Source organism: Buteo buteo, chromosome 10 (assembly GCF_964188355.1).
Source record: "Buteo buteo chromosome 10, bButBut1.hap1.1, whole genome shotgun sequence".
Classification (NCBI taxonomy): Eukaryota; Metazoa; Chordata; class Aves; order Accipitriformes; family Accipitridae; genus Buteo; species Buteo buteo.
Genome location: NC_134180.1, coordinates 28,176,436 through 28,196,666, shown reverse-complemented (window position 1 = coordinate 28,196,666; position 20,231 = coordinate 28,176,436). Strand labels below are relative to the sequence as shown.

The 20,231-nt window shown below is 45.2% G+C and overlaps 1 protein-coding gene across 1 annotated transcript in view; it reads right to left on the bottom strand.

The window, feature by feature from the left end:
- Positions 1–20,231, bottom strand: part of DDAH1 (dimethylarginine dimethylaminohydrolase 1) — a 66,572-nt gene that overhangs the window by 21,546 nt on the left and 24,795 nt on the right. The window contains exon 2 of the mRNA XM_075039096.1: positions 300–399. Coding sequence (XP_074895197.1) covers positions 300–399 — 100 coding nt within the window. The remainder of the gene's footprint in view (positions 1–299; positions 400–20,231) is intronic.

Sequence of the window (20,231 nt, the reverse complement as noted above, 5' to 3'; positions counted from 1 at the left end):
ACAACTGCAGGCAGTTGACTACTGAAAGCATTTTTCTTATTGGCACTTTACAAGCTAAAATAAAATTTGTATGCACAGTGCTGCTCTTTGTACTATGTGTACTGCTGCTTCATTTATTCAGGCATTAGGCAGGACAATCGAGGGTTGCATTGAAAATTCATCTCTCAGCTACCTTTGTGACATTTAGTAAACAACTGATTTAACAAACCGCATGAATGACATTTTATTACGCAGACGACAGATAACATGGTCTTCAAGGCACTCAGAATACGTAAACAGCAAATTCACTACCACTATACCTGTAAATAAGACGTCTCCACCATCTAAGGTTGCGTTTTCATCTACCATCTCTACTATATTGAGGTTGAGACTTTCTAGTACTCTCTTCACGGCTTCAACCTGTTTAAAAGAAAGTTGTTTAGAATATATTGTATCATTGAAAAACTTAAAAAAACTACCAGAAATACATATTGTTAGGAAGAATTCAAGTCCTTTAACGTGCCTTTAGCAAGGCAGATGGCAGGGTCCCTTGTATCCCTGCCCATTGCAGCTCCCCAACTCTCTCCAGAGGCCTTTGTGGTCTGGTGAGGATGGAGTGTCAAGCGGCAGTGATTGGGCTCTTGCTTTTGCACAGGAACCACGCAGCATCTGGGGTAGACAGATGAGGGATCCAAAACGCATGTTAAGTCCAGTCCCTCTGCACAGTAATATCCTCTCTTGCAAATCCTGTCCTTTAGATTTGAGCAGGAAAAAGCACCAGCAGAGGAGTGACGTTCTCTCCTTCTGCACTGCTCAGACACAAGACGTGGCTCTACCAGCCGTGGAGGTGGCAGCTCTACCCCAAGCCCCTTGTCAGTTGGGGTGAAAAAGAAAAAATAATCCCCAAATCAGTAAATGTTTATTTTCTTTATGGTTTTGCAATTTTACTGAGCACTAGTTGTTGTATTTTTGAGCTACCTTGCTACAGAATTACAAGACCTTTCATGTCTATATGTTGTGCGGCTGGCTGCTTGCTGCAGAGAGCTGCATGCGTGGCAGGGAGCCTGGGGCTGCTGACCCCATTTTCTGCTGAAAGGAGCTCATAACAGGAGCAGGGAATGCAGCTTCAGTAGGTTTCCTCTTTCCCAGTGAGGGCTGCTGAGGATGCCTAGAGCAGAACCTGTTTCTATAGAGGCCATCCATAAGAGGGGCTAATGCTCACTGTGTTCAAGCACCATTGCCTTGGTGCCTTGTAAGCCAAAAGACGCACCTACGCGCAACCAAGTGCTGACCAAAAGCTTACGACTACAGCTGGCAGAATGTCAGTATAAATATGAGCTTATCCACAGGAACCCGTGAACCTGATCCCACACACCAGCACCTTTGTTTTCAGTGAAACCTCCTCACCATGGTTAACCAGAGGTGCCCAGCAAGCATTAACAAACGTGGAAGATGTAGTGAAGACCTGTTAGACAGCTCTGATTTTTGCATGTCCCACAGGTCATTTATCTATTTAATGTGATAAATTAAGCATTTCTAGAAGAAACACAGGAAGCTAAAGCAGGTGACAGGGTACTTGTCTTCCAGCACCATATACCAACAGAAGCAACTCTAGCAGCCCTACTCTTGGGCTCTGCCAAACTATACCTGCCACGGGAGGGAAAGGAGACATGATGGTGACTGGTCCTTCACCCTCGCTGCGGCAGCTTCAGAGCAATAGCAGCACATACTTTGGCAGTCATACCTTCTTAAGAGTGGTGCTGGCTTCAGGGAATAAGGGAGGGGGCGGATGTGATCCACTTAAGCCCCTTTTTCCTGCTAATTTTCCATGACTTAGCTATGTGGCTTTTGTGAGCGATCCCATTAACCCCGAAGCCCAGGTCCAAAAAGACAAGAGCAGGTCTCCATGGGCTGCCAGGACAGGTGATGTAGATCTATAGCATCTTATCGAAGATTGATCTGCTCTCTGGATGTTCGTCTTTCTCTCTAGCACAGCCTTGCTCTCCAGTTACTTTACAGAAAAAACCTTGGACAAGCCCACTGTTAAAGTAGGTGCCTCAGTTTAAAGTTGAATGGGACAAAGGCAGGTCTTTGTGCCACTTGGTGAATGCTGATGGGTTACACTGCAACACGGAACTGTATCCGGGAACTTCCCAAGACGAAGGGACTTGTCCTCCCCACACAAAATCCCATCTAAGGCTTTGGCATGCAGACTGGAGCAAGCCTGCAGCATGCCCTTTACAATTATTAACACTTCTTTTTGCTCCTCTGTCTCTCACTTGATGCTAAAATGACTTCAGGCTGAAACTTGGCACTCAAGAGTCTCCAGGCTTAGTAGTAAGGCTTCATCTTTCTTAGTCTTGTTGCTCTATCTCCAGTGATCTTTAAAATTAGGTTTATAAGGAGGACTGGACCCATGTGGTATTTTAAAAATAAATGGGAAACAGCTGAGTTAATATTGGAAAACTGACTGTCGTACAAACACAGGAACATTTCATAACTTCCGCGTGCTGATAGCTGAATGATTTCTTTTGCCTGTGAAGCCCAGTGGGTTTTACTGTGCAGGTGCTACGTGCTTAAGAGCCATAAGACCCCAAGGAAGAAAACAATTGCTTAATATGGAGTAATAGAGTTGTGGCATTATATAAGAAAGTTCCCAATCCAAGAACACATAGACTCACTGTTTTGTGCCGACACGAAGCAGACAAGCAAACCGACGACCGGGACACCCTGACACACGAGTACACCAGCCACCGGCAGTTGGAATAAATAAATATACCCATCAGATGGGGTTATTTAAGGCAGAAGGCCAAACCTCAGGAAAAAACAGGATCACTCAGCCTGTTGTGTGGTCACCTATCTCCAGTTAACCCACCACCTCCAGCAGTTTCCAAAACCAAAACACCAAGAAGAGAAAGCCCTTTCAGGAGATGTGCTCCCAGCAGAAGCTGTCTGGGCTTGCAGAGGAAGCCAAGCCAGCGGCTGCCCTTGCCCAGCACCCGCTCCCCATGCCACTCCTGTCCTCCCCGATACCATGTCCCCACCAGTCTGGAGCATCAGCAGAGCTGTGGATGTTACTGTGGCAGAGGACCACCCTACCTGCTTTCTATGGGGAGAGCCAAAAGCAAAAGCTTCTCTGGACCACAGAAGAACATCTGAGAAAGTAAAGAGGTGTAAAAGCTGGACAGACTGCAGAGAAGACATGAAGGTGCCTCGTGTTACAAGGCTACCTGCGGACCTAGCGGGACCGGGAACTGTGCAACAAGCATCACAAGCAAGCTAGGCATGCTGGCTGGAAAATTTGTGTCTGTTAATGGCTTAATAAATTTAATGGTCAGAAAGAGACAGATTACTGAGGGGAAAAGAAAAGCAGCATGCATCTTGGCTACGTGCGGGAAGTTGGAGGGAATATAAAAGCCCAAAGATGGATCTGCCTGCAAGAAGATGTGCCTGAGACCAGAGCAAACAAGCACCAGTCACTGAGGCGGGTATGGGCTTCCTCGAGCAGGTGGGAAACCTACTTTTTACCTGAGCATTGCAACCATGCAAAATGCTTGCACCGTCCTGAGACATGACTTCCATGCAGTCAGCAAAGGTGCCGCAGAGCTTCCCAGGGAGAGGCAGGCAGGGAGGCGGCAGCCAGCATGGCCAATTAATAACACTTGCGCTAGAGTACCAATTAAGTAAAGTGCCTACCTAACGAGACTAGTGGAAGGTAAATGCTGACTTTGGATTTGTGATTTTAGTCATATATATGTTTTAATCACCAGCTGCTGATTACCATTTAACCACCAGGCTACGTCAGAGATGCCTTGAACTGTTTCTTTATTTAACTTACAGGGGTTGATGCAGCTGTAGCACAGACATTAAGGAAAGTTATCGGAACTAAGAGTTGTTCAAAATCACAGAAAACTAGTTTAATTTGCTTCGTGATTGTTCCAGGCTTTGAAGATATTTATAAGATGCTCAAGATGTTTTTCCCCAACAGTTGAGTTCATTTTAGCTTATGAAACCAAATTTAAATAAATAAAATGAGTGCCATATAAATAGCTGGATCTTTTTCCATGATGGGTGTTAATGGATTCAAGTCTACGGTTCAATGTTTTAATTGGAAAGTGCTGTTCACATGTCTGGTGACATATGCTAGGAATATCTTTCGATATCTGTTGCTTGTGTAAAATAGAAGTCTCAAGTTACTGTTTGTTTTCTATGGGCAACACCAGGAACTTCATTCAGTAGAAGCAGAAATGAAAAAAGGAGCACAAACTGAGATGGAGAAGATTGGAGGGAAGACTTGACATTATTAAAAAGGCAACTGGAAAAAAGAACTTGTAAATACAGGATTCTGGAAAAAAAAACAAAACAACAAATGAATAGCGCATCTGCTTTTGCATATAGCCGAGTCTCCTGCATGGGGGATAGCACAGACTCGAATTATCCCCACCACATCATCTTTAAAGCCATCCTGCAGCAGTTCTGAGTAGGCTCTCCAACGTAGCAGGTCCACAGTACGTGTTTGACACACAACCATCTTGGAAACAGTGTACTACTACATTCAGAGTTTGGGTTAGTGGGTGGTAAAGTCCACACAAGTAGCCTGAGTCTGTATCTCATCATTGCAAAAGGGAACCGAGAGCTTGGCTCCATCCTTAAGCCTTCCCACGTCAGGAAGCATTGTGCCACTTTCCAATGGACCTCCTACCCCAGAAAAAAAACAAGATACAATGTCTAGCTAAGAAGGGACAAGTGATTGTTATGCTCAAGTACGAAGCTAAAAATAGGGATGCAGGAAAGGGGTTTGATTTTACAAAGCCCTCTATCCTCCTCACATTTTATCCTCCCCAAACAACGGAGAACCATTTTTCTAAAGTGTGAAGTCTTAACACATACTGGTGAGATTTTATAATGAAGGAAAGACTAAATCACAGGGCTTTGATGTATGAACAAATAACCACCTCTTGCTTTTTTTTCGAGGAGAGAACTGAAAAAAAGACGGATAAAGTCCTCTGTGAAGCCACAGTTACCCAGGAGACACCAGTAAAATACACAAAATATTTGGACATGACATGATTACAAGCATATTCACTACGAAGAAGACTTACTGCTTGCTTTTTTTGTCAGTAGCCAAGAGGAAAAGTCACCTTCTCTCACTTTATTTCCTTTATTTGAAAACTAAAATCTCAGGTAGTCAGAATTGTAGCACACAAAGAAAACACTCGTCTGTATCCTTTAAGATTTCTGTATCGTATTATCTCAGGTCAGCTTAAGGTTTGTTACACGATATTGGGTTTTATTGTACGTGTACCCATTAGTACATCGGTTGAGTGTTAAAGCTTGTATGCTTTGTGTAGTGATATTTTTTCTAATAAGCACATTCCTGGTGTGAGACGGGATGTGTCTAATCCATGGCAAAGCTGATTGAGAGACAATGGGTTCCAGCCAGCTCAGCTCTGTTTCAAGGAAAGAAGACAATAACTGTGTTTGACATTTATAAGAATCTAATTTCCTCGTGCTTTAAAAATGGAGCTCATTACCCTGCGGACTGGTGCCTTCCACCAATTACTGTAACTGATGTGCGGGGATTTTTCTTTCTATTGGTATTTGATGCACTCTAAATGGAGGCTGCTTCCTAAATTATTTACTGCTCTTCTGTGCGCTAACGATGTTATGGGATTTACATTACTGACAGTAAGAACAAAATTATCTTTTTGAAAGATGGTGGAAACAGGGAAATGATTTCACGAGCCACGGGCTCACCCCTGCCAAGAGCAGGACAGCTTTTCCCCTGGGGTGCCAGGGCTGGGCGGTGGGGTCGCAGGCAAGGCGCCACCGAGGCTCCCAAATGCCCCATGGGCAGGGGCACAGCTGGGGCTCGGCAGAAGTTGTGGATGGTACCAAATCAGGCATCCCCTAATGACTGCAATTACCCTTCCGCCTTCACCTCCAAGCTCTCACTGAAAGGGGGAAGAATGCCTGCAGACCTCACATAAAAGGATGCAGAGAGATTCAGAGAGCAGAAGACTATCCAATGAGCCAGAGATTAAATGAGGTTTCTAAACCAGAAGAGCTCAGCTCTAGGTGCTAACAGCTCAGTTCTCCGGAGACCAACTGCAGCCCTAACAAAAAGGACTCTCAGCCCCAGACACTCTACCACACTGTCTCCTGAAATTTTACATCCACCATCGATTTCTCCAGCATGGTAAATCACAATTACTGGGTTTCAGTCTCCACTTCATTGTGTTTTAAACCATCATTCATAGCTGTGCAAAGCAAATGTCAGACTTAATATATGCAGAAGTTAGACTATGATATCTCTGAGTTGACGATTTCTGGAGCCATTAGCTCTGGGTTCACAAAGTGCCACTGTCAATATATAATGCATTTTTCAGCAAGGGTCCAAGTGAAGGCTATAAATAGAGATGGACAAATCCAGGGCCAGGAAAGGGTAGACTTCAGTTTTACAAAACCAGACATCAGTGTTGGTCAGGATCCAGGTTCTTGCCTGTCTGAATCTGCTCCCTCTGGAGATGAGGAAAGTTTCTCTGCTCTTGACGATAAGCATTGCTCTTCTGGGCTTGCAGAGGCTTCAAAGAAAACAAAGCAGCACTGTAACAGTTTTGAGGTTTTTGAGAAGAAGAACCCACTACTGGTTGTTCTCTTGCTTTAAGTAGGTCAGATACACACCCTCGTGTATATTGATCTCGGAAATTTGTGGGATGTGTGTTGTGGCAGAGTTTCCGACTCCTGCTCCCAGTGTTGATACCAGAAAGGGCCCTGGCTCTTGAGAGGTCAAGGAGGAAAGCGGTGGAAGCACAAGACACTCCAGCACTGCTGTTTGATGCAGATCACACTGTAAGAGTGTGTTCAGTGCAAGACAAGTAAGGTCAGCTCTGTCCCACAAACAGCTGCCAGCACAGCCTGGTAAGGACGTCCTGTACCTGCCGTTCCCGCCCCTACCAGCTGACAGACCACAGTTTGCTTTGGCAATGGATCCCCCTTTCTACCCACACAGGGCCTTTGTGTCCATCCCACTGCCTCTTTTGGGAAGGGGAGAGAAGGTGAAGACTGGTAGTAGCCTGGCCCTGAAGCGAATCACCAGCTACTCAGCAGCACGCTCCTGGGTGGCATGGGTGGATATGCCGCTCCCAAGGCACCTGGACAAATCGCATCCAGACTGCTCAGTTCAGAGTGATCCGAGAATGACTTCATCAAACTAGGCTGCACATCATGATGCATGGAAAGCACTGTGTTATGTCAGAACACCCAGAAACCCCTTTTTGGGAGTTTCAGCTGATCCTACCCTGCCGTGCTCTGCCAACATGGAGCTCCAAGGCCAGGTCCTTACCCAAACGGTGGGGCAGTTGCACCGCAGCATCGGTCAGACTTGTGCCTCTGTGGCTGTGCCAGAGTACCCACCAGCACACAGCCAGCACCATGCTCTGCTGGCAGATGCAGTGCTCCTTCCACCCTGCTCAGCCAGACATGCCATCCAGCGTGCACGCAGCACGACTCATCTTCAACCACTTTTCATCAAACGAGGCCAAGAAGGAACACCAAGGTACTCCCAAGCCATGTCCTCAAGCAGCAGATAACTTGTTAGTTGCTCCCGATACACAGATCCCACACCAACACTTTCTGGTTGCAGCTCTGAGACAGTTTCACCCTCACCCAAAGCTTGCAGCAAGCAGGCGCAGCTTTTGGCAGAGTTTGGGTAGTTTATGAAGCATGGAGTTCAGAAAGGGCCACATGGATAATTACCCCATTTGTTATTGCCCACACACTGCTAATTGTGGATCCAAACCCACTTACTGCCCTACTACTGAAATAGTCACAAACTGTGTACCTAGAGCTGATGTACCCAGTGCTGAAAGTCCATGGCCCCTAGAGAGCGACCTGAGATTGGGGTGAGTACAGCACCTCTAGGGATTAACAGGGAAGGGGAAACATGGAAAGAGCTGGACCAGGGACAGCACAGAGAGGGACTGGCACTCGGAGGAGGAGCAGAAAGTGGCAGGTGGCCTCCGGGGCTTCTCGTCCCAGAAAAGCTTCTCAGCCATGCAGGAGGGGAGCTCCAGCCTGGCAGGTCTCAGGAGGTCAAGCAGCAACCTCCTCTTCCAGGTACACACAGTCAAAAACCACAATTAATATGGATGTCCTTGGAGCATGTTGTCTTTTAATAGCTAAGCAGAACTGAAGTGCATGAGAGCAGCTCTAGGCAGCTCACCAGCAGTAAACCCCGCCTGGGTTTCCCCTTCCTCTCTTCCACTACTTAGCCTTTAAAATGCACAGACACTATTTCCCACAAAACAGGAGCCAGTAACCTCCTCACTTGCTACAAAAAGTTGGGCTGAAATTTCAACCCACAGCAAGTGGAAATAATTTCAATCAGGTATAAAAAAATTCACAGAGGGAAAAAAAAAAAAAGCTTAAAAAGATGGAGATTTAAAGTCGCCAGAAGAAAAGGCTCACTAAGATCCACTAAGCGTAAAATCAGGTTAGTGGAAAAGTTAAAGCAGCATGAATGCATTGTTACAGAAAAACACTGAAGATTTTGCCGGATAAAGAGGATGACATGAAATTTAAGTCGTACGCAGGCATGCTGAGAAAGTAGCGTTCTAAATACTTTCTGCTTACAATTACAAAATGATCAATTGTTAAGTGTTGGACAGAGAAATATATTCCATTCTGCCTGGACATGCACAGCGGGCCAAGAATGCACCTGGATAAGCCAAGCATTCATTATCTCCCAGACACTCAATATCCCATAATACCCCCAGCGGCTGCCAGCTCCTTGTCCACCCTTGACCACACGCCATGTGCCCCATTTCACAGCTGAAAAGTATTTAAAATTCATGAAGCCTGTTGAAAGCTCGACTGTCACATTCTGCTCATTCCACAGGGTATGGGAAAACCGCGCAGAAGGGACATTTCAACCGGGGCTATTATGGCTCCTGAATAACCAATATTCCATTAAATTGCTAATAAACCCACTTGAAGATAAGTTGATCACAATCGAACCATACAGTAGCATTCCTTTCCTTTAACACCGAGTTGTCAGGTTTCACTCTGTACTGTACTACTGTTTCTGTGCCGTTTGTTCGTGCCTTGACACAGAGCATTCAAGATACTCACTTTGTCCCCAGTAATCTAAATGCCCTATTCTAAAGAGGCTGAAAGATCTTTGGCAAGGATAATACTCTGCTTATTTTAAGGTAGGGAACTCTTTTCAAAGGAAAATCTATACTAAAGAAGTGAAAAATAATTATACCTCAACCGGAATATTCAGGGTTTTGTAACTTCTTGAACAGGGTGCTCACAATTTGAACGTAGTGGTAAATGGTACAAGCACCTCCCAGCTTCCCTAGCGCCCAGTCAAGCTTGGTCTGGTCTGAATTTTCATTTGAGTTTGCAGTTCTGCAACTCATTTCCTCCTCCCTCTACCAAATCTTAGTTTTATCAACCAAAATAAATAAAAAAAAAACTTTAGGAAAAAAACTTCAAGAGTGGGTTTTTTTGCATTAAAATGGATTTTGTTAGATTCCTCATAGTTAATTGTCAAGCTGCTGGCACGCCTGCTGTTGCCTTCTGACCTTGCTGTGTGCACATGTCATTGTGCCAAGAGGACTCCAAATTTTGTAATTTCTAACACTGGAAAGCATGTCAGTTTCCTTCTTGGAAGGAGATTTAGAAGCTTTAATTTTATATTAACTAACCCGATACTGCTGAAAAGCAGGTCCCACTCAGCTCCATCCCATCAGGGAATCATCATCACCACCCAGCTCTGAACTCTTCCCATTGCCTCTCCGAGGCATGTGGGAACCAACCTGCAGATTTCAGCTGCACGAATGGCCGATGATCATCATCGGTAAGATTTGATCCCATCTAGTCTGTCTGGTGGGGAGCCACGGACAAGACCCAGTGGTCGCCACCAGGTCCCCACTGCCACGTACCGAGGACAGGCAGGGAAGAGAAGCAATTGCTCCAGTGGGCGCCTGCCCAGAGCCCCCTGGAGCCAGCCCAGCTCGGGGAGCAATGGCCATCATCACAGGCAGCAAAGAGAATATTTTTCTTCACATTGAATTCACTCAGTAACTGGCCTTTCACTGAGGAGCATCCGGTTGCTCCCGTGTTATTTTATAACAGGGGCCCCACGGGCAGAGGTTATACTAGCCCTGCATTTTTTCCCCTCTAATAATAGGTTTCATTCATGCTTTCAGAGAAGTTGATTTGTCTGTCTTATTTTAGCTATGCTAACACATCCTGCAAGAGTCCCCTGAAGTGTCTAGACATACATAACAATAATAATGGCAGAAAATGTAAATTCTGACCATTTTCTGTCTCCCAACTAGTTCAGTAAGGTTTCCACTGCTGGGTAAGAAAAGTGTTGTCCCAGTAGGTTTATGGAAGTTTGCTGGTATACATGAAATGGGATTAAATCCTTGAAGACACACCAACAGTTTTAAGTAGTCAAAACTACATCTCAACACAAATAAGCAAACTGGGAGTCATCTATTGAACAAACTGGCCACCACACACTAGGTGGGACATTTCAACCTGAAAAATAACCTTTAGCAGTCTAATACTATACTGACAAGTTTTAATAAATTCTCAAGCTTTAAAGAAAAACATGCAGTAAGCATAAGCAACTATCCATCTCTGGCTACTGGTCCTTGAACTCAAACTGACAAAGGCAAAGGAAGAGTCAGCTTTGCAAGTCCTGCTTCTGCACCGACTTCCCATTTGAGGCTTACAGTCATTAGGAGGAAATGAGAATAAAGCAGCAAGCACTAAAACATGAAGAGCACATGCAAGATACAGCAGTTGGTGCAAGTGTCTCTATAGCCACACATTTTTAAGAGGTAGAAACTTCTGTATATGCAGTGCCCTGCCTTTCCTTGCAAGCTCACCAAGTGTTCAGGCAGGTGCCCGCAGTGCTGGGCTGAGAAGAGCCTCCGTCTCCCCCAGACGCTTGCTGCGCACCCTGCAAACGCAGAAAGGGACGATGCCGCCTCTCCGGCTGCTTTGCCAGGACATCCCACACCCTCCTGTGCCTCTAGTGACAGAAGGACTGCAGTACAAGCTCTCTTCTCACCTTTTGCATTTTTAAGCCATAAAACTCACAGGCAATATTTCATTTAAAAACACCAACAACTGTAGGCAGACTATCTTCATTGTAATGTACGTTACATTAACATGATGCTAAAAAACACAGCTCCTACTTTTAAACCAGCCTGCTTGCACCCTGCCTCCCCTCCTCCCCTCCCCAACCTCTCGGGGGACTGTTGTTCAGTAAAATTACAAGACCAGAGAGTTACAGAACGGGAAGTTTATGGCTATTAAACCTCCTACGTGACGACATTGAGTCCTACTGCCCAAGAGGGGACAACGACCCACCAGATGCAGAACCGTGCCCTCGGCCCCCAGGAGGGAGCATGGGAGCCTTCCCAAAGTTGCTCCAAAACCTCACCATCAGAGCTGCAAAAGGCACCCGTCTGCCCCGTGATCGAGCACCAACTTTGGATATAGGTGATACATCACCAAGTCCTGAAAAACTGTGAATTTCTTGTTTATGACAAACATGTAAATGCTTGGAAAAAGGAAATAGCCACCTGCCCTTCACGCAGTAATAGTTCACCCAGACAAAAAGGGCACACATACAAACTCTGATCTAAAAAGCCCTGATCTATGCAACAAATATGAACAAAGTACAAGCCAAAGGAACTCCTTTAAGGCCTCCCCGCACTTAATTACCTTGAAGTCTATATGAGTTTCAGTGCATTGACATTTACACAACTCTCCCAAACAATTTCTGCAATATGGGTACAAGGTTAGAGAATTTAAAACATTTCATAAAGATGCAGCACAGCAGCACGTGTCCTTTTAATACTCAATGATGGATGAGTACTGATCAAGTTTAAAACCAAAATCTAGAGTAGAATACTACCAGTCTTTTTTTTTTTAAACAGAAATTGTTTAGGTGCTTATTCTAAGTTCAAGTCATCGTCATTTCAAATCTCAGAGGACACTGTTGCTTTGATCACCTACGAGCATCATCAACACAACTCCACACAGATTTGCCAGGAAAGCATTTAGTTGCAGGTGGGAATTAGGAGGGTCAAACCTGAACACAGGACCTGAACTCTAGGCAGGCAGCAGAGGATGAAATGCTGGCCCCACCGAAGCCAGAATCCCCCCGACCTGATATGTCCCTTTACATTTTATATAGTAAATGCAGAAATGCAAATGTCAGCATGCCCGTAAGGAAAGCACTTTAAGACCACTAAGAGGTGCAAGGCGGTTCATCATTTTGCTCCTTTCCCTGCCAAACAAGCTGCCTACACACTTTTACATATCCCAAGACTATATTCTTTCAATAGAGCTAAATACTATGTTCAGCTAGGAAGTGCAGTGAAATTGGGGTGGGGGTGGTGTTATGTTTTCAAAAGAAATAGATTTCCTTGACATGTCTGCAACTCAGTCACTCTGCACTTCACTACATCTTCTACTTGTACATGCATAAAGTAAGAGTGGATTTTAAACAAAAGGAAACCAAAGGGAAACTTGTAATGCACAGGGACAGGGGGAAAAATGAAGAAAGCAAAGTAACAGCTAAGTAAAAGGTAACTCTTCAACAATTCTACTTAAAGCTCTTCTTGTAGAAAGACACTTTAGATGCAAGACTTCTAACTCAATCATGCTCCTCTAGCAAGGTGTGCTTTCGCAAAGTGAGCCATCTCTCCTTCACTCGCTCACCAATCCCACTCATCGGGCACTGTGCTGGAGACGCTTCGGTATCTAACTACTTTGTTTTGCAGTTACTTTGGGAAGGGAAATATCTCTCTGCAGGCTTTTAAATGCACCTTAGAAATTAGGGTTTTGCTAAGGTATTATTTAATAAGAGCTACTCTGAAGGGGGAGTAAATCCAGTAAGAACTCTTCCCAGCTACACTGCACTGGGCTAATTGAATTTGATGACCTACATTTCCTAATTACGCCTCCTGATTCTGAGGCAGCGCATGCCTTTGTTTCACTGCATCCAAGCCAGCACCCTTTGCAGAGCAGCAGCGATGCTCCCAAGGGGTTATGTACCGGAGCACCTGAGCTCTGCCCGCTGCCAGCTCCATGTACACAAGGCATCACTTTGGGGGACGTGGCGATGCCATGATCCTCCCAACAGGTCCCATGTTTGGAGCGATACTTGCCTTGCAGGAGCCCGGCCCACAACCACCGCTGCACAGAGCAAACAGCAGTGGCACGACTGACGGACACAAGGCAACAGCGGCCCATTTCCAGACTCGCGTGGGAATAGGGAGCATGTCTGCTGGAATAACAGCCAAGAGTCGATGATACAGCAGACTCCAATATTACTTTATAGTCAGCCTAATGGCTTTTCCTTTCTCTGCACAGTACTACATAACTTCACCATTGTACAGAAATAAAGGGAAATACTGAAATTTATAAAATTGTAACTAAATGGAAACTATTACCTCACCAGATGGTATCAACACCATCAGAGGTGTGGAAGTAACCTGACAGCTTGTAACTGCAGCGCTCCCAGACAGAGGCAATGCCAGAGCCCATGGGTACCTGCAGGACCTGCTGCAAACAAAAGGTGAGCTTGGGGCTGGAGCGGCAGTCAGTTGTGAAAAAGTTAAATGGAAACCACTTAATGCACTCTTGTCACCGAGGAGCTGAACTGTGTATTTCCTTGGCAGCTGTTTTTGACTTTGGCTGCTGGGGGCTCCCGCCCCACTGGGGAGGACGTCACTGCTGCGTAGGGTGGCTGAGCCCCCTGAGGACCACAGTCCCAGCCAGGCAAGCCCCAGCCCTACCAAGAGGGCTCAGCTGTGAACGTGTCGCTCCCTCCAGCCTGGGAGGAAGGAAGCGATGCCTGCACCGTACGGCAAGCGTGGGGGAAATTGCCGCGAGCACCTGGTCTACGGACACCCGCCTTTGACTGCTGCATCGAGGCCTTAGTGCATCTCCTGCTAGCATCCTGGAGAAACTAAAGATGCCCTAAAACTTGCTAGTTATGGACCCCCCCATAAGGAAGACAGCTCACGAGTTCCTCATTCGCTCCTCATGATCACTGGGTTACACTTAGGAAGACCAGAGACAACCATGTATTGTACAGCAAGTTTTTTAGCTTCTTCAGTGGGAAGGGTCTTCTGCTGGCTGGTGTAACTCCACACTGCACACGTTTACAGATCTCTAAGTCAACCAATAAAGTGGGAAAACAATGACTGCTATATTCTTTGTAGATGTTAGCGTTGTTTTTAAAACTTGTCTCTATCTACTGTTGAATGCTTTTGATGTCCTGCAAGTGTTTAAGTGCTCAAGGGGAAAGATAGAAAGCCTGTTTTCCTACCTGTTCTGGCTGGTGAAAGAAAATTATAACTGTAGTTACACAACAGCAAAGAGAAGCTGCAGAAACGAATACAGTCTGCAAGGTCAGAGCAGAAGGAATATGATATTTTGTTTGGCCTGTTGCACATTCATCTTCCACTTCAGCAAAGTAACAGGTTGAAAGGAGGGCAAAGGTAGGAAGCAAGTCTCCAACGCACTAGAAGATATCAAGTCTTTTCAATACTCACTTGGCTCTAAAGGAAGAAAGACAGCTTCTCCTTCAGAGACCACTTGTTACAATTACCAGAAAGACGATGCTCCTGAAAAACCTAACGCACAGTTAGTGGATATTAATTTATAAACGCACGATAATTTGTTCAGAATACAGATAACACTTTCAGTTACAGATAAAGTGGTGAAGCTAAAACGCACCAAACAAGTGACAGATTTCATAGGCAAAATGGATGTCCCTAATAAGTAAAAGCAGTTACATAATGAACACACAGAATTAATAATTTTCAAAACCTTATTTTCACAAAGCTGAAATAGCTGAGCCAAACCATTAAGCAGCTAATTCGCATGCTAAAAATAGGTGATGCCCAGGAGCAGTTTTAAGAAAATGTCATTAAATGTCCAGAAAGCCCACTCTCACATGTGAGAAAGAATGCTGTACTATATTAAGGATCAAAAATAATGGCCAAGTTAACTGGTGTAGCAGGGAAATTAAATCAGATACAAAAGCCAAAACAACTTTAACAAGTTAAGTTTTAATGCAGTATATCAGAAATTAAGAGAACTTATAAAAAAAAGCAGAAGGACCTAGTGAAAATTTCTGGATAGCAGAATCGAGATTCACAAGGGCCTTTTTTTTTTTTTCTTCTGCTTTGCTTCCCTACCTTAGGAACAACAGGAATAGCAACAGTGGTGCTGATTCATTACTACCTGGAAAGGATGACATTTTCAATATTCACACCAAAAAGGTAAAAGTACTGGATAAATATTTCCGTTCTGCATGGGGAAAAAAGCCAGTTAAATATTCAGATTGTATTACGGAGAGTAATTGTCACCCCAACCATAACACAGGAGAACATTAAACAGCAGTCATTAAAAAGCACTTTTAAAACAGCGGGTCAGGATGATTTCCACCTAAGGAGGAGTTCTGTAGTGTTCGTAACCCTTCACAGCCTAATGGGGATGCCAGAAAAATTTGCAAAATGACTGACAGGGGAGAGTAACAAGGAATTGAAGGATAAAATAATTAATACCAATCAGTATGTGTTTACAGAAAGTCAATCTTGTCTAGTTTGATAGAGCTTTGGATGGAAGGATAACTCCAGTCAACAGCAGTGATAGCACTGATGCACCAGAGTAAGGTGTATACAAGTGGATACTGCTGCTGGTATGCAAATAGAATGTTTTCACACGTCTCAAGACCTGATGAGAATGGGAATCATTGCTGAATAGGTGTGTTTTGAACAGAAACCTGTCGGTGCAAGGTCACTCAAGTTTCACACAAACAGACTGAGGGCACACAATCATCACTGGTCAGTGACCAAGGGAGTGTTAAACCACGAGCAAACCAGGTCACAGGCAGGGAGGATGGCACAAGAGGTAGAAGCGACCAACCCACGCTGCCATATGGCCACCGTGAAGGCTGTGTGGCTGGCACAAGGACCTCAGGCCACAGTCAGAGGACAGGCCATCTGTTTAGTTTTGTAAACCGAGCCACCACAGAGGATCATCGTCTGTACGTGGGCTCTAGCCATGACCCTGCGACTGAAGAGAGACCTTCAGATGCACAAGCAACGGAACGCTGTGCAGGGGCAGAGAGATCCACCATCACGGCAACATGCCGTTGCCACAGTGGCTCTCCAGCACCACCGTCCACCACCCGGAAAACGTCCAACAGTCACGAAGGGCTCGGAGAGGCGCCAGCGGGAAGAAGGTGTCATTTCCAAAACCTCAGTCAAAGCAGCTCAATCTGTTTCACTGATCAAAGAGAGGATTATAAAAGCCTTCAATCATGTCTGCAGAGACCTACACAAGGAACAGAAATTCAGTAACAAGCTCTGACAAAATACAGCACCTAGAAGCTGAATCCAAACCAGGAGCCATGGCTGATGCAGGGATAGTGTTTTTATTTTTAAAAGGAAGATAATTTATCATTTAGATAACTTAGCAGGACTGTGTTAAACTCTTTCCCTTCTTTGCAGCCTGAGCGGAGGGTACCCATGGCCCAGCAGTGAGCAGCCCACCCCCAATGCAGACAACGTGGGTCTGGGAGAAGATGACGGGCAAAAGCCTGAACCTGGGAGCCTATTGCTAAGTCCGGGCACCAGAAAGCTCTGATGGACAAACCGCAACTTATGACTTTTCCTCCTTGTTCAGTGAAGGGGAAGAAGATGCAGAGCCTGGTGAGAAACTAAGGCGCTTTTCAGACAGTGGCTAATGCCAGTGCAAATGATGTAATTTTAGGAACAGATGAGTCTGAAAATCTTGACTAAAGAACTTTTTTCTTTTACTTTTTTTTTTTTTTAATTGCTGCCACACATCCCCACACAGGCAGGAGTACGCTCACAGAAACAGATGACGTACTTGGTTTACTACCGACAAATGGATCAATTTTCTCTTTGCGGGTAGTAAAAGGCCTCCCTGGAAAAGCTTGTGGCTATTTAGGACAGACAAGGTGGTTAAAGATATCTTACAGTACCACTTACTCGCCACTTCTGCTGGTACACTTAGCAAACAGGAACATTAAACGGTACAATCTTGAATGAAAGCGCACAGCATCTGCAATACGTATTGCAGCATGTCCAAGCAATGGGATAACTGGGGAGGAGCAGTGTGAACGGTAGAGTTCACTTGGGAGGGGGCGGGGGGCAAGGCGACTTGGGAAACACTGACGTATTGTCTTTCCATTACTAAAAATTACACTTTGTGAAATAGCATTAGATCATTTTAAGAGGTTTATATAAGGACACTGAAAAACAAGTCCTTTTGCAAATTCTATTTTTTTTAATGTCTCCCTCCCCTTTCTATTTCCACTATGCATCAGGCTGTGAAAATCCAACATGCAATAAGTCTAGTGTTCCCAGACAGAGGAGACCAACCTCAACCCAAGTTAAATCTTCCAGCTGTTCCCAGCTCCTTCTCTTCTCTCCATCAGACAGGCTCATAGCAGTGCCTTAATTACTTGTTTAGGAAGGATGTGACATGTTCCAATTTAATACATTTAGCCCTTCTTAGAGCAAATGTAGAATTAAGCCTCAGTATGCACTTGACAGATCTCTTAGCAACTAGAGTGCAATCAGCCAACAATGGATGATTCACAGTTTTAGCAAGAGTGTGCAGAACTGCCTGCCAAAAGTCTGAATAAACTCACATTGCTAGACACTATGGTAAAATGTACCCTGATCTCTTTTAAACTATTATATCATAGAGGAAAGTTAAACTGCATGCATTCCAGCAGCTCGCCTGAGTCTGGAAATACAATTGAACTGCAACATCTCGATTTTATGATAATCGAGACTTTTCAGTGGTTATTTTCACTTGATTAGGATAATGGTACCTTTCAAGGGAAACTGCTAAAATCCATCAGTTTGTGTAAATAAGGGAAGACTTCTTCCATTTCCGTTGCTCTGAAATGGGAAAAGGAAGAGTCCGCAGGACACTAATTGGGTTAGTCTATCCAAAGTTACAACGATTAAAAGATGGGCTTAATCTCGTGCCTACTGCTGCAGGGCCCACTGGCATTTAAAATATACAGAGATCTCTGTGCAATCCATGAGTCAGAGAAGAATAGCAGGAAGCAGCACAAGAGTGCAAATATCCATCCTGATGCATTGCTATACTCTCTTTATTGCCCTCCAAAGTCCAGCTGAGGACCAGCCTGCCACAACAGAGACAAGGTCAGTTGTATTTCTACAGCCAAATTTCTGCCTTCATTGACCAGTTTCACTCCAAGCTTCAGATTCTGCTTTGGAAGAGTTTCCTCTATGTTCTCCATGTAGATAGCTCCATACACAAAACCAGACTCGAGCAAATCCTTTACGAAATACTATTGAAAAAATAGACAAACCCGGAAAAGCACTGCTGGGATTAGTCCCACACAGCGAGGGCACTGAGTGACAGAGGATAAGTCACAGACCCTTCTTCTCTTCTGGCTACAACCATGAATCATGACCAGAGCTTTTCCTGGGGCACACTGGACACCAGAGTGAAACCCCTCATGAGTAACAGGGTCTGGTCCCAGGAGATGGGGACAGCCCTACCCCAGCATCCCAGCCTCGTCTTAATGTCATTACAGTGAAGAGTCCCTTTGGATCTCTGGCACAAACTTGAGCTTTTTACTCTATTTCATGGTGATTTACCTGTTGCATGTGCTCATACCTCACATTTTGGACTCTGTTTTTCATCAGCCCTTCCCTGAGACATCAATATTCAGAACAGAAGAGAGCTGACCCTGTTGTCCTTTCTACTTTAACTGCCTCAAGCTGCCGCTCACTTGATAACCTAACTGAACGAAACCCCCTTTAAAAATACAGATATCTTAGCCACCTTTCTATGCCATCTTTTCATTAGGTCTTGTCCTCCAGCTCTCTCTTGCGGTGGGGGACGACTCAGCGGCACTCAGTGAGAGAGCCATGCTTAGCTCCATCCAGGCACCACACAAGTGCTCTGACCCCGCATTGCTCCCAGGAAAGAACACCACGGTCCTTACAGACCGGGCGCAGACCCAAGATGATGAAAAGTTGCAGCGTGCTAAATCTGTTTACCACTTCGGCAACGTGCCCTGGCAGCTCCGCACTGCCTTAGCCACCAGCAGCCTGGGGATCTCTCCTGTTGCAGCCAGAAGCCTTGCTCCGGCAGCCTCGAGGAGCCCTTTTCCAGGTAAAGCAGATACGCTTGGCTAAATAAGTAGCTTTCTTTGGCACGAAGAGCAGGGCACCCGAGTTGGTTGGCAGACTTCGCCTCTGAAAAAGAGGGTTGTGGTCAGGGAAAGGAATTTGAACACATTGAGCTCCACGCTGTCTTTAATACTAGGATAGTCACAGGCTTCCGCTCATATGGGCTGACGACCATTCAAAGCAAAATGAAGGCAGCAGGGGAGGTACAGCGAGTGTTGGGAAGATGCATTAAGTGCAAAAATACTATAGCTGAGAGTTTCTGTAAATGCACAAAGACAAGAATCAGGCAGGTAAAGAGAGGAGCAGGTACAAAGTAGAAGGTGCTTATATATTTATTGCTTTTGTAAAGAGAAGCTTCCTACTAACACTCTGAATAGACAAACCAGAGTCTAGGAGATTTTTCCATCTATTTCCATAAGGATTAGATCAAAGGGCTGAAAAGAATGTGAGCAGGGGGGCCGCAGGGAGCTGGGGCACAGGCGCCTTGGTCGGGGAAGGAGCCACAGGGAGGGGGATCCGCCGTTTGACTTCAATCAAGCAGCAACATGTGATCTGTGCCATGTACTACCAGAATCATCACATACCGCCAGCTAAAAAAGCGCTGTTATATCTAAAAACAAAATACACCGGGGACTGATTTTGCCTCTGCTCCGAGCAGGCTATCCTTTGCCTGGATGGAGGCAGATGGGATGTCATTTTTTCCATCCCCGAGTTGCTCTGCTGCAGCTTTTTCGGGGGCTCTGCTACCGCCTCGGCTGCAGAGCGCACGTGGTGGTATTTCTGCTTTGGGGAACTCGATGTTACTCAATGGCTGACGTGAATCCCCGTGTTGTATGAGGCAGCAAAGCAGAAATTCTCTCACTCCCTGTTTTACCCTATAAGGGCATTCAATGATGGCGATGTGAACCTGCGCCTTCGCACAGATTTTCTGCAGCTGCTGCAGCGCAGCAAAGCCAAGCCCAAGTTTGGATTCTTGTGTGTTGTGATAATCAGCTGGGG